This window comes from Pectinophora gossypiella, chromosome 24 (genome assembly GCF_024362695.1).
Source record: "Pectinophora gossypiella chromosome 24, ilPecGoss1.1, whole genome shotgun sequence".
NCBI lineage: Eukaryota > Metazoa > Arthropoda > Insecta > Lepidoptera > Gelechiidae > Pectinophora > Pectinophora gossypiella.
The window spans coordinates 2,870,376-2,885,711 of NC_065427.1; the positions used below are offsets into that span (position 1 = coordinate 2,870,376).

General features: G+C 40.7%; 2 protein-coding genes across 14 annotated transcripts in view; one reads left to right on the forward strand and one right to left on the reverse strand.

The window, feature by feature from the left end:
• The window catches only part of LOC126377877 (protein ref(2)P-like), a 36,312-nt gene extending 26,852 nt beyond the window's left edge, over positions 1 to 9,460 (forward strand). For 2 of the 6 annotated variants that reach the window (XM_050025920.1, XM_050025918.1), the window contains exons 7-11: positions 4,836 to 4,887; positions 5,740 to 5,902; positions 5,984 to 6,069; positions 7,074 to 7,164; positions 7,732 to 8,128. In XM_050025920.1, the coding sequence (XP_049881877.1) occupies positions 4,836 to 4,887; positions 5,740 to 5,902; positions 5,984 to 6,069; positions 7,074 to 7,164; positions 7,732 to 7,778 (439 nt within the window). In that variant the 3' untranslated portion in view covers positions 7,779 to 8,128. Of the gene's footprint in view, positions 1 to 4,835; positions 4,888 to 5,739; positions 5,903 to 5,983; positions 6,070 to 7,073; positions 7,165 to 7,731; positions 8,129 to 9,314 lie in introns of those variants that run through there. The other 4 variants (XM_050025922.1, XM_050025923.1, XM_050025924.1 and 1 more) reach the window with 3 other exon arrangements.
• The window catches only part of LOC126377866 (uncharacterized), a 70,787-nt gene continuing 64,900 nt past the window's right edge, over positions 9,450 to 15,336 (reverse strand). For 7 of the 8 annotated variants that reach the window (XM_050025874.1, XM_050025875.1, XM_050025877.1 and 4 more), the window contains 6 exons: positions 14,779 to 14,876; positions 13,435 to 13,483; positions 12,815 to 12,992; positions 11,834 to 11,940; positions 11,065 to 11,179; positions 9,450 to 9,664 (listed from right to left, as the gene is read on the reverse strand). In XM_050025874.1, coding sequence (XP_049881831.1) covers positions 9,618 to 9,664; positions 11,065 to 11,179; positions 11,834 to 11,940; positions 12,815 to 12,992; positions 13,435 to 13,483; positions 14,779 to 14,876 — 594 coding nt within the window. In that variant the 3' untranslated portion in view covers positions 9,450 to 9,617. The remainder of the gene's footprint in view (positions 9,665 to 11,064; positions 11,180 to 11,833; positions 11,941 to 12,814; positions 12,993 to 13,434; positions 13,484 to 14,778; positions 14,877 to 15,336) is intronic. The other variant, XM_050025872.1, reaches the window with a different exon arrangement.

Sequence of the window (15,336 nt, forward strand, 5' to 3'; positions counted from 1 at the left end):
ATACAATATGATTCCACTTATAAGCCTGATTATTCATCTTTTCTCGCTTTTGAAGATATTTATTCTTCTATTAAAAACAGTTTGAAACAACTGCAAGTCTCAGTAGACCAATTGAGATCAACATCAATGGAAAAACCGCGTCTTAAACTGCCGCCGATTAATTTGCCTACGTTTGACGGGGACATTAAAAATTGGCCAACATTTTTTGAATGTTTTAACAACGCAGTTCATAACAACACAAGTCTAACTGACTCAGACAAAGTCTTTTATTTGACAGGAGTTTTGTCTAAATCTGCGTTAACTACTATTGCTGACATTCCTCCCACTGCTGATAATTATAGCACAATTTATTCCGCTTTGGTTGATAAATATCAAGATATTCGCACGCTAGGAACTACCTATTTACAACAGATAGTTAATTTGAAACCGCTGACTTTGGCGTCAGCTGATGGGCTTAATAACTTTTTAGATAAGTTTGCCGCATCAGTTTGTGCGTTTGATCGATTAAAAATCAAAGATAAAGTTGATTTTATCTTTTTATTTTTGGCTTTGCAAAAACTTGACAAGGAAACTGCTTGCCTTTATGAAAATTCTGTACGATCAGAGAAACTGCCGACTTATGATAGTTTGATTCGGTTCATTAAAGAGCAAATTAAAATAATTGATCGCACTAGTAACAAACCATGTCAGATTTATGGCAATAAAAACAATCGCTTCCAATCGCCAGCTATTCCAAAAATTATTAACAACCCAAAAGTTACGAAATCTTTTGTAACTTCGTATAATGCAAACGCAGTATGCCCTTTGTGTTCAAAATCGGGTCATGAACAATTTTATAAATGTCCTGAATTTATGAAATTAAGTCCCAGAGATCGTTATGGTGTTGTTAAAAAACATAATAGTTGTTGCAATTGTCTTAGTTTCAGTCATAGAACATTATCATGCAATTCAAATAAGAATTGTAATATTTGCCATTCGAAAACGCATCATTCATTATTGCATTTTCCGCAACAAAATGATTCAACTACTTGCACCCCCGCGTCCGCACAGACACCCGGTCCGTCGAGTGCTGTGTATGTAGCCGCAGCGTGTGACGTTAAGCCGTTGCCTGCGCAGCTTCTGCCGCAACCTGCAGTCACGTCGCCTTTTCCTGCTCCACCTCACGTTGTCACTGCGCCTGCTACTGCACAACTGCCATCGAATGAGTTTTCGCAGTTGTCGCTTTGCTCGCAAACATCGCTGCTTAATCAAAGCGCTAAAACGGTGTTGCTTGCTACCGCTCGCGTTGTAATAAAAAATACTGATGGTAGCGAATATATTGCACGCGCATTAATTGATAATGGGTCAATGAATGACTTTATTACAGTTGAGCTATGCAACCGCTTATCTTTAAAAATGCATACGCTCTCCGGCCAAATTACCGTGAATGGGTTTGGTGGGTCTTCAAAACAAGTTAAAGGGGTTACTAATGTAATTCACTCGCGTTTTGATCATAAAGTATCGTTTCCGCTACAACCGCTGGTTGTTGATAAAATCACTGACCGCATACCGACATTGCCTATTGATAGGTCGATGTTACACTATTTATCCCGCACTCCGCTCGCCGATGACACATTTTCTGATCCTGGAGAGGTTGAAATGTTAATTGGTGCTAAGTTATTTCCGCGCTTACTGCTTTCGGGACATATTCAGGGCCCACAAGGGACACCTGATGCAGTTCAAACCCCGCTTGGTTTCATTTTGATGGGTGAAGCTCCGATTCATAATCGGTCTCCCTGCAATCTTGCACAGGTTACACATAATACTACGTTATGTGCTTTTACTGGACAATCGTTAGATACCATGATGAAGAAATTTTGGGAAATAGAAGAAGTTTCTACCCCGCGCTCCGCTACGTTTAGTAAAGATGAACAGGCCTGTGAAGAGATTTATAAGTCTACCACTACTCGCGACTCGACATGTACACACGTCGTAGCACTGCCGTTTAAAACAGATCCTTCTGTTTTAGGTGACTCAATTACGAGTTCTAAAAAAGATCTTAAAGATAGACTCACCACAAAGACTCGCATGATGTTGGACGCTAGTGCGCCCACAGACACTTGTCTCTCTCTCAATGATGTTTCACATTCGAACCGCTTTCAATTTGATAATATTTTTGGTTTTACGTGGGTTCATTCCAGTCCACACAGACTGAAGACATTCGTGGCGAATCGAGTCACAAAGATACAAGACTGCTTATCCAGAGGACTTACACCTGCACAGCTAGTTGATCATCCAACGTGGATGAACGCGCCTTATTGGGTCCGCAATGATATTTTGGAGTGGCCTATTAAAGCTTACGTGGCTAGTCAAAATGATAATGATCTGCCCGAAGTTAAAATCCTAACATTATCTAATGTTACGGTACCCTCTGATAATAAAGAGGAATCGCCTCTACGCTTATTAAGCAAACGAGTCTCCCAATGGTCGAAATTGCTCCGCACAATCGTCTACGTTTTGAGATTCACGAAACGTTTAAAAACTCGCGGCCATATTACGACTGATGATTTAAACGCATCGGAAAAGATCATAGTTCGTGCTATTCAAAAAGAACATTTTCCAGATTTATTAAAGGCGTTGCTACTTAAAAGGCAGTGTCCAGCTGCATTTCGAAAACTAAGACCTTTCTTAGTCGACGGAATTATACGAGTAGGAGGACGATTGGAAAATGCTAACTTGACTTTCGATCATAAACATCCTATGCTTATGCCTAACAAAGATAGGATTACTGATTTACTTATTGATTTTGTTCATCGCACTGCTTGCCATGCTGGACCGCAACACATGTTGTGTTTGCTCAGGCAAAGGTTTTGGATACTTTCCGCACGCCGCACTGTTCGTGCTAGAGTGCACTCATGTGTTCCATGTTTTAGGGCACGCCCTAAACTTGCTTCTTCGCCTGTTATGGCTAATTTACCTTTATGTCGTTTGCAAATGTCCAAACCTTTTGCTCATACGGGCGTCGATTATGGTGGACCGCTCTTTATTACCCTAAATAGGAAACGCGGTGTCAAAAGCCAAAAGGCATATTTATGCGCATTTATTTGTCTTACAACTAGAGCAGTTCATATTGAAGTGGCTACAGATTTGAGCACTGAATCATTTTTGAATGCTTTTAAGAGATTTTTATCTCGAAGAGGTCCAGTAGAAAAACTTTATTCGGACAATGGCACAAATTTTATAGGTGCTAAGTCATATTTGAACGAACTTTATAACTTTTTAGAGTCTGACGCTTTTGATACTGAATTTAAAGCCACTTTGGCTAACAACCGCATTGCTTGGGAAATGATCCCTCCCAACGCTCCTCATTTTGGAGGAGGATGGGAAATTACGATTAAAGGGTTTAAATCGCATTTATTTCGCGTAATTGGTTCTCAGATTTTAACGTACGAAGAATTATTGACAGTTCTTTGTCAAATTGAGGCTTTGCTGAATTCCAGACCGCTAGGAATATTAAGTGAAGACCCCAGTGAACCTTTACCTTTAACTCCTGCTCACTTTTTGAATACCGCTCCACTGGCTCATTTACCTTCCGTTAATGATCCTGCAGTGAGTCAGAATTTGTTATCGCGATGGATGTTACTAGACAGACTTGTGCACTCGTACTGGCGAAGATGGAGTAATGAGTATTTGCATACACTTCAGCTTCGTGACAAATGGAACACTGACACGTGTCCAGTAAAGGAAGGAACGGTAGTTGTTATGATGAAAGACAACTCACCGCCCTTGCATTGGCCGTTAGGTATTATAATACGCACTTTTTACGGAGACGATAATCAAATTAGAGTTGCATTAGTCAAAACTAAAACTGGTACATTCAAACGACCTGTGGTTCGTTTATGCCCCCTCCCTCATTTAACTTAAAAACGCACCGCTTTTCATTTCTTTTATTGTTTTTTGTTATACTTAGAGTTAATTTTTATTTTGTTATGTTTTTGCTTTATTGAAAGGAAACCTTTCAAGGTGGGGGATGGTGTTTGAGCCACTTGTTCTGTCTTTTTTATTTCTGTTAATACGCCTAGCTACCCAAGGGAAACACCAAAAAGACTTCATAAATTAAAAACAAATAATTAAAAACTTTTTGCTTGAGTGTGTGAACCCCGACGGTGTTAGTGACGTTTCTGTTCTTCTTCTTGTTTTCTGCCTGCTTATATATATTACGTTTTTATTCTTGCAAACATTATTGTGAATAATAATAAATAGACTGCTGTGATTGCGTGTGCTGTCAACAAAAACCAGGCCTGGTTAAAAGAGTGAAGAAGCTGATCACGTAAGTGTTTCCCTTATTCTTTGAGCTGGGCTATTTTCAGGGTATGGAGACAGCGCAAGTGGTTAGGATTCTTCCTTTCCACCTTTTTTCTTTTTTTGCATGAATGTGTATCAAACACTTATAAACAACACACTCATCCAATGCGTCACATCGACGCAAGGTACCAACAACCTGACAGCATTGCCTCTCTGAATTGCCAAACTTACCCTTTGACCAATATAACCACCAGCCCGCATTTTTTATTTTAATCTTTATTATTTTTATTCTTGGATTTCTGTTTTCATTGTGTATAATTTTAAATTGTTGTAGTCTCCTTACAGGGTTGCTGTTTGTACTTTCCTCTACTTTTAAGACCTCTGTAAAAACATCAGGAATGCAATAAATATCTTATCTACCATCCCTTGCATCTCCCGATGCCCGGATTTGACGCATTGAAAGATCCCATACAAATAACTATAACTTATTATAATTATTGTTTATGCCGCTTTAAGTAGATAGTACATGAAATATGTTTTTTTTTTTACAGAATTAAAACTGAGATCAAGACGGAGGAAGAGGAACCGGATCCTCTGGGCGAGGTATGTCTATGGAAAATAAGTATTTACGTTAAATCCTTAAATATGGATATGGTGTCGATTCTGACCGGCCCAAACTTATGGGGTAGGTATGAAGCATACTCAACGACGCTGATTCAGTGCGGGTTGGTGGAGTACTAAGTACTAAAAATGTATGGTTCACACGTCAATTTTGAGCAAATTCCTCAAAATGTTACTTTAGGCCACACCCCGGCACTTTACCCAACAACCTCGTGTTACACACACACACTATACATTGACGCTATCGTTCGTCCACACGCCTCTTGTGTCCATGACGTCTGACGCCATACAATTAAAGGTCTAAATTAAGCCCGAGAGTTTACGTTCTATATATAACATAAACAGCCTATATACGTCCCACTGCTGGGCATAGGCCTGCCCTCAATCAACCGGAGGGGGTATGGAGCATACTCCACCACGCTGCTCCAATGCGGGTTGGTGGAGGTGTTTTTACGGCTAATAGCCGGGACCAAGGGCTTAACGCGCCCTCCGAAGAACGGAATCATCTTACTTTTTCGGACAATCAGGTGATTCAAGCCTGAAAAGTCTTTGTTTACCAAACAAAGGACAGTCTCATAAAGTGATTTCGACAATGTCCCCACCGGGAATCGAACCCGGACCTCCAGATCGTGAGCCTAACGCTCTAACCACTAGACCACGGAGGCTGACGTTCTATACGTAGTAAGTTTCCTTATTCTATGGTTTAGCGTTAAAACACGACGGGATTAGTTTGACAGCACACGTCAAACGGGTTGTGTAACAGCGAGATGCCCATTTGATTCGTCCGGGTTAATGCTGAATTCAGCCCCAATGTTAATACACGTACGTTTTCAGGCCACAATATATACGGAGCAGCTAAGACCAGAAGAAGTTCTGGAACAGACGATGTTGGAGATAGATAAGGGGTGTCTCGGCCAGGTCGTTGACCCGCCCCCGGCGCCGGCGATGCAAGCGACCACCTCTGCTCACCCTGCTACAAACATTATACCTACAACTGGTACGTTACAGCCGTCGGCGATACAGCCGGATAATGTTTGATTGATTAAAACAATAATTTGAGCTGCTTGTGGCGGCGCAGGTGCGAGTGTTGCCAGCAAGAGGCGAGCGTCGTCCCCGACGCAACCGAGCGCGCCCAAGAAGGTGACGTCACCACAACAATACAAGGTAGGCACGGTCACACTCCGGTCTCACACAGACCACCTCATTAAACGCAATATGATCAGATTAGCATATCTCCTGTCTTCGCTCTAGGCAGTGTATTATATAAGAATAATATATAAGAATTGAGGAGCTCGGTGGCGCAGCGGTAAACGCGCTCGGTCTGCGATTGTTGAAGTTAAGCAAGTTTCGCAAAGGCCGGTCATAGGATGGGTGACCAAAAAAAAAGTTTTCATCTCGAGCTCCTCCGTGCTTCGGAAGGCACGTTAAGCCGTTGGTCCCGGCTGCATTGAAAGTCATTAATAACCATAAAACCATTAATCCGCACTGGGCCCGCGTGATGGTTTAAGGCCCGATCTCCCTATCCATCCATAGGGAAGGCCCGTGCCCCAGCAGTGGGGACGTTAATGGGCTGATGATGATGATTATATAAGAATATATCTCTGTCCTGTTATTACAAGACGAAGACTAAAATATAAACCATGTTTAAATATAATCCGTGTCACCGTAGTCCCGTAGCCGCGTTGCATGTATTGTCAACGACACCACGAAACCGCACCACGGTGGTGTCGTTTACAATTTTTTTTAGGTAACCACACCACAATAACGAAGTTCTAATACAAAACTTATAAATGCATTTAACGATATTAATTGAAAACATATTTTAAAAAGACCAAATTACAGCAAACATTGCAAATGAGGTTAAAAAAAGATACGGTGAAAATGTATCTCACCCGATAAACTGTGAAAGGCATACCTACTTACATAAAAATAAAATTGTTATTCAAAATTCTAGATACGTTTACGCCAGATAATATTTGACGCCAGATTTTATATTGACGTACATTTAAAAATATGAAGTTGACCTTCGAAAAGTTTATCCATGATAATTAAGTTGAATAAATCTGATTTCTAATTATGTAATGAGTTATCCATACATATATCACAAAGCAGGGTGTGATACGAGTATTGTAACTAGCAGCAATGTACAGACGGTGGTTTCCTTCCAGACTGATCCATGGACACATCAAGACGATATTGACCCTCATACGCCCGGTGAGATAAGCATCAAGACTGAAACCTCAATGCCAGATATGAAAGGTAAAATAACAATCCATGTACTTAGCATAACATAACATGGCGTCACACCTGTATCCATGGGCGGATCCACCGGGAGGAGGAGGGGGGGTCATGTTGGGTCATGGGTGGCTACTAATTACTACTACTAACTAATTCTCTACGGAGATAGGTTGTCTGCGACCTGGTGACCCTTTCTCCCCGACATAAGCATTACTGCTAAATAGCAATTTCATCCAGTTCTTACTTTACATTAGGACCTTGTGGTCCACCACAATTCATTAGTCTTATGTGTAACCACGGAATCAAAGAAAAAGATTGGAAGGGCCAAGGGTTGAGCGACACACGCCATACAAGTATGACCAAATAGCTCATACTTCATCTGTGCACTCCACCCGTCCGTAAATTTTACGACTCACGGAGCTCCGCGAAATTATTTTTAGATTATTTATTAAATCGATAATTACAGAAAAAGTAAAAAGGAAATAATCATGTACCCATCGTTTATAAAAAGTCGCAAAAAAGATACCAACCGTCCTATTTGTTGTTTATGTTTATGGGAGAGGTTATAGTATAATTATTTTGTTACAGGGCGCGGTAAGAAAGGCAGAACTACTAAGAAGAAAGTGAAACAGTGATTTAAGTAGATAGAATAATTTAAATGGGAGACACTGGTGCTAATTCCTGTAAACACCATCTAATTTTATTTTAAGTTATACCTGTCATTTTCTTATCCGCCGGAAAGGAAAGGGACGGGTAATCGACAAACATAAGAGATACCTTTTTGATTCGCCCGGGTTATTCATCTGTCCCTTTTCAACGGATAAGAAAATGACAGGTATAACTTAAAGTAAAATTAGGAGGTGTCTGCAGGAATCGGGGCCATTTTGTTGATATTAAGTTCTAAATTACTAGTTGATTTTAATTTTGTGAAGTCAATTTTGTAACTCGTAAAATCTTTATACATCATCAATAAAAATATTTTTTGAATTCCCAACATCATTTTATTAGATATATTTTTGCAGCGTGTTTCACAAGCAGGCTCTTGATAATTTCTGAATGGTGTAGATGAGCGTTTGACGAGTGATATGAAGACCAACACAGACAAAGACAGTGACCAAACAACGACCATCACAAAAAATTTGCTTTAGAAGTCTCTACAGATAAACCAAAACCTGATAACTTTGAAACCAATATTGTCATGTTGGTTACCCGATGTCTGCGTGTGGCCACGATTACGCTATACATTGTAGCTACACCTAATGCATCGAGCCCTAATAAGTTAGTCACACTAAATTTTAATTTATTTAGAGAGTTCTAAAACTAATCTAGATCTTTTTTTCGCACTTGCAGTAAGTATAGAATAAAGAATAATAGTACATATATAACGGTAACACTCAGCCCCGCACCTATGACGTGATGGGGGTCGAGATAGATTTGACTCACCCCCTCTGGGTCTACTTTAGTCTAAATAGCCGTAAGTAGCTAATGAGTAAGATAAACGCGCGCTGACGTTTGTAAATCAGCAACGATATCAAAATAAGATGTATTTCCACAATGAATTACATTTTTTAGGTAACACCAAGTATGGGGCTAAGATCAGATTTTCTAGAACACTCGATGTTGGAGATAGACAATATGTGTCACGATAAGGTGGTTAACCAGCCTCCGGCCAATTATGCTTATCCTGCTACGAACAATATACCTACAACTTGTACGTTACAGCCGTCGGCGATACAGTCGGATAATGGCCCCGATTCCTGCAGACACCGCCTAATTTTATTTTAACTTATATCCGTCATTTTCATATCCGTCGAAAAGGAAAGGGACGGATGATTCACAGCTCTTAATTTTAGGAAGAATGAGTAAATGAATGAATAACCCGGGCGAATCAAAAGGTACGTCGCTGGTATGCAATCCGTTTGACGTGCTGTCTACTTAACTGTGTCGTGTTATTGACGGATGTAAAATTTTTAGACGGTTGGTTTAGATTTGTGCTTAAAATTGACGTGTGTTCCATAAATTTTATGCTTGTCGATTACCCGTCCCTTTCCTTTTCGGCGGATAAGAAACTGACAGATATAACTTAAAATAAAATTAGATGGTATTTACAGGAATTAGCACCAATGTTTGATTGATTAAAACAATAATTTGAGCTGCTTGTGGCGGCGCAGGTGCGAGTGTTGCCAGCAAGAGGCGAGCGTCGTCCTCGACGCAACCGAGCGCGCCCAAGAAGGTGACGTCACCACAACAATACGAGGTAGAAAGGACGAAAAAAACGGTAAAACACAAATGAAAATTACTTCGAATTATTTCTAAACCAAGCAACATTTATTTTTATATACTCTTCTGCCATTACATTACGAGCAATGAGAAAATATGTAATTACCTCGTAGGAATTATACAGCGCCATCTATTTTGTTTTTGGGGAACGTGACCTGGAAAGTTCCTAACTAAACTAAACAATAGTAAACATGTCACTGTTTCTGTTTCTTCTTGGGAGCTCTGCCTTTGTTATTGCGTCCTGTAACAAGAAACAGTATAATCGTTGTAATTTACAATTGTAAGTTTAAGAAATAAGCTTATGTCTGTAGAATTGTAGATGGATGGGATTTCTTCCTTTATGTATGTTATGACCTCATGACGTTGCAAAGTAAACATTGGAGGAAATATGGTTTAACAAAAGTGTTTGTGCTTGTCGACACAACATTGACCCTATTTAGTAGGCAATATATATCTACTTGCTATGTATCGCGTCATACACTTGTATCATACACGTCACATACGCGAACCAATCGCATTCACACACGATTCACTCTCACGCAGTCAACTCAACGGACATCCATCTAAATTTGTAAAAATACGAATAATTGCAAATAAAACCACATTTGTAAATCAAGAAGACAATTTCAATACTTCTCTTGTTCGTACTGAACAATGAGTAATATAATACTTTGATAACAAACATCTACGAAATCTGTGTAAATAAGGTAAATATTACACACGGTGCGGCTCGCCAGTTGTTTCTTGAACTTGGCTTGACACGCGACCGCGTGTCTAGATATGTATTTTTTTTGTGATATTTACGAAACGAATGAAAGAGAAGATGCAGATCGTGTCGTATCTGGGAAGTGAAGGATTTGGCAGAGAGATAGAGGAATGGCGATCACTGCACCGACAAGAGTGCCGCTCTTAAATAATGAAAGATTTTCTTTATAAAAGACAAAATATTGGAAAATCATTTTTTATGACTTAGTACCTTAGTTATTATTATTTGTATGTCGTTTCCATATCTCGGGCTTACTACGGAGTCCCGGACTTTTGGAAGGCATGCGTGGGGCTGAAGCCAACACGTAGAGGCCCCTTAAGACAGTTTAATCTAAATGTGGTGTGACACCATATTATTATTGGAAGCACGTACGGCAGTACTTTGTGCTGATGCGTGCTTATCACTTCACTTCAGTTCTCTGAGACTTGCGGGCGAGGAGTGGGTGTACATGATTGATGCTACGTTTATGTGTTTTATTTCAGACCAAGATCGATATTTGTCAGTATCTTCTATCGTGTGGGTTGTGAGGGAGTACCAACCTCATCAGCCCTGGTGTCAGGGTTACTATTGAGCCGCCAAAGGCCCCTGACATGGCTCATGTAACGACTACTTACATCAGTAAGTAGTAACCGGGACCAACGGCTTAACGTGCCTTCCGAAGCACGGATCATCTTACTTTTTAGACAATCAGCGATCAGCGATTTGGTGATCAGCCTGTAATGTCCTAACCAACTAGGGATAACAAAGCGATTTTTGTGATATGTCCCCACCGGGATTCGAACCCGGGATCTCCGGATCGTGAGCCCAACCACTGGACCACGGAAGCCGTTATTATTATACATATGTTTCATTTTGTTTCTTTTTGGTTTGGTTACCTGCCAATCCTCGTTCTGAGCTTGGTTTCGCCTTATAATTAATCGCTCCGGGTTCACCAGAACCACCTGCTGCGCTGTGTGTCTGCAATGTTTCATCAGTCGCCAATGGTTCAATCTGCAACGAAATAGACATACTTATCTGTAAACTATTTTTGTTATTACAGCACTTGCCCTTGCTTATATTATAAACAGAAAATTAGATAGAAAATGTCGTGATTTGCACCCTTTTTGAATGAAATTTTGACTACTTACCTATAAACCTCGTCATTTCAGAGAAATTACTTTTCTGCCACTTTTTGGGGTAAGTGAGGTCATTCTTATAGTTATACATACATATAAGTAGGTACTGTAGATAAAGAGCGTATTACAAAAATACGACGAAAACTTGACGCTAACTCAGCTATACATTCATACTTAGCAGTATGCAGGGAGTTAGTGACATCGTAACGAAAACTTTGAGGGATGATTCAGACCATGATTCTGACTTGATATCAAGTGGAATTTTCCGTCGCAAAAGTATGGATCGGAAAATAATATCTAATATAATATATCGGATATAAAAAATGAAAATTCCACTTGATATTAACCCAGAATCATGGTCTGAATCATCCCCCTGAGTATTCGTTACGATGTCACTAACATATTATCAGATTCAATAAAATCGTTAAAAATTACGTAGGTACGATTGTCATCTTACCGCTTATTTGTCGCGTTTTGAAAGACGCGTTTTTTTTTGTCGGGGATTTTCAAAATTTTTCGTAAATCCTACCTTAACAGTAACGCCGCTGCCGCTCCCGGGTGCAGCAATGCACGTTTTCTTGGGCGCGCTCGGTTGCGTCGAGGACGACGTTCGCCTCTTGCTGGCAACACTCGCACCTGCAACGCCACAAGCAGTTAAGTTATAATTATTTGTAACACAATCAATGGTACTCTATGTTATTTAAATCATCATCAGCCGTACGACACCCACTGCTGGGCATAGGCCTCCCCCAAGGATCTCCACGACCATCGGTCCTGCGCTGCCCGCATCCAGCGGCTTCCCGCGGCGTTCACCAGATCGTCGGTCCACCTTGTAGCGGGCCTACCCACTGAGCGTCGTCCGACACGTGGTCGCCATTCGAGAACCTTTCCGCCCCAGCGGCCATCGGTTCTCCTCGGTTATTCGGTTATTTAAATAATACTTACCATTACCAAATATAATAACACGACTGCGGCGAAGCAATAACTAGGGTTGTCATCGATCTAATAAACATTTTGTAAAACTAATGATCCGTGTTTTTGAAAGCACGTTCAGCCATTGGTGCCGGTTACTACTTACTGATGTAAGTAGTCATTATTTGAGTAACTTCGAATAATTAGTCGTGTCAGTAGGGTCCCCCTACTATAAAGGCCACGACTAGGATTAGGAGGCCTTTTCAGTATCATACATACATACATAAACTCACGCCTATTACCCACCGGAATAAGCAGAGACTATAGAATTCCATTTGCTTCGCACACACTTCACACACACTTCTCTTGCTTCCTCCACATTCATCAATCGCTTCATACACGCACGCCGGTTCAGAGTAGATTGTATTAAACATTTTCATGAGCCAATCCATCCTGCCCGATGAGTCAAGGTCACGGGCTCAAATAGCGAATTGGTGAGCGTATCCATGGTAACCACGATCTGCGCGAGTCTTAATAGCGTTGATTTTTCCGATCACGATGCGCGAGCCCGTGACATAATAACCGCTTATAGACTTACCGGGTGGTGCTGGAACGTAAGTTACAGGAATAGAAAGGTTGTTAGCGGCGTGGGCAGAGGTCTCCTGCGTCGGCGGGGCCGGGTCATTGCCCTCGTCGCTGTTAAACTCCTCCTTAATGTCTATGTACACCATCGTCTGTTCCAACATGTTTGGCCTTAGTTGCTCCGTGCTTGCGTCCTGAAACACACATAATCAATTATTTTTTATCACACATGTACGGTCACGAGTATTAATATGTATACATTTGATACCATGTCACATTAACTTTTTTGACAAATTAAACCGTAAGTCTAATTATGATATCAAATATGATAGTGCGACAGGGTTCTAAAGTAGGTAAGTACATGATATTACTCATGACTATATATCAATGTCATGAATTATGAAACACGTGCTCAGCGGTGAAGGAAAACATCGTGAGGAAATCCACGTTCCCGAGAATAACGTTTTGGAGGTATATAACCTAACTTGTATTGGCCTGGTTTTCCCTTTCCGGGTTGGAAGGTCAGATAGGCAGTCGGTTCTCTAAAAAACCGAATATTATGTCAAATCTTGAGGTTAGGTAAGCGGACCTTGTGAAAAACGAGATAATGCTAGGGAGACGACAATCAACCCTTACCTCTGCCAGAGGGTCGGGTCCAGGCTCCGTTTTAACCTCAGTCTTAATTCTGTAAATACAAAAAAAGTATTTGAGTACACACAAAGGTGATGAACACTAATGCAAACTGGGAGTCTAAATAGGCCACATTAAAGAAATTAGGGACTTACTTAATTTACGTTCCCCAAAAATAATATAAGTAGATGGAGCCGTCGAGATTTAACGTAATAATTACGTTTTTTTTCATTACTCTGGTACATAATTAGGTATGCAAAAATACAATGTAATGGCAGAAGCATATAATTATGAAAATAATTGTTGCTTGATATTTAGATCACATTATGTATAGAATTATGTTGCTACCTATATTGCTTCTTTTTATTTTGATTAGAATAATAATGGGTGGAAAATGTAACTTTAACTTGGTGTAATAAAAAGCGCCAACATTTATACCCAAAAACAAAGGTAAAAGGTGCATACGTATATCTGTTATCCACATTTATATACAACTGTTATCCATGAAATTAGAAGGTTAAACAAAGAAAAATCTGTACAGCGCCATCTATATTGCTTTTGAGGAACGTAGCCTGGAAAGTCCCTCATTCATCTAAAAAAGCAATATTGCTATTTGAGACATGTTGGCATTGCAAACTTACTTTTTTATATGAATTTATTTAATGCGGCCTTTTTAGACGCTCATAAATTTGTGACAAATATAAATTAGGTATTATGTTAAGGATGTACTTATAGTAGGTTATAGGGATGGAATTACACCCTATATACCATAATAGATGTTAACTGGAACCTTCCTCGACCCAGTCCTCAGTTGAGGAGACCTTAAGGAAGATCTCGAACTGAGTTCAAAGTCGGTATTCTTCGACGGCGCCCTTACTTTGAATTTCCTCCAGTGAGGTTGAGTGGAGGTATGGTGTCAATATTTTCGTATTATTTTGTTGGCAGTATGATATACTCGACTCCAGTAAGTCATCATCATCAGCCCAATAACGTCCCCACTGCTGGGGCACGGGCCTTCCCTATGGATGGATAGCGAGATCGGGCCTTAAACCATCACGCGGGCCTTGATGGTTAATAACGACTGCTATTGAAGCCGGGACCAACGGCTTAACGTGCCTTCCGAATCACAGAGGAGCTCGAGATGAAAACTTTTTTTTGTGGTCACCCATCCTGTGACCGGCATTTGCGAAAGTTGCTTAACTTCAACAATCGCAGACCGAGCGCGTTTACCGCTGCGCCACCGAGCTCATCAACAGTAAGTAACGTCAACTTAAAATACCAAAAGGCCTTGATGAGTGGAGGAAGTTTCGAGTTATCATCGTAGATAAGGGTGTTAGAGCATATACGTACATCTCTTGTTCTTCAGTGGGGTCTGCGTCAGGTTTCTGGTATGAGATCACGTATGCAAGCTCCATCTGAATCTTTTTCACCATCTTCTGCACCACCTCCTGTAATATTTATTACATAATCGTTACTTGCCGTATCAATCTCTCTCTCTCTTTATTTAAGAGCTGCGCTCTTGTCGGTGGAGTAATCGCCATTACTCCATAGATAGGGCGTGTAGAACGGTGGTTGCCCCAATTGCCTTCCGTTCCGCAGTACACCGACCAACTTCTCAATCGGTGATGTTCTAGCTAGAGCCCTACCAGAATCCATTTCCTCGGCCTCCAACCAGTACTGATACCGCTGCTGCTCGGCATCAGGGGTGCGCTTTTGAAGTAGCGGCGCCTACTCGCTACGTCACAAGATCGTCATAGAACCTATGTAGCATTTTATAGGTTAGCCCGTCCCAGTGCCCGGCCCGTATCAATAATCCATACTAATTTATTATTCTGTCTGTTTTCAGTAGTTCGATTGTTGAGGCCTTTATTTACTAGGAACAGTAATGACACACCACAGACACGCCAT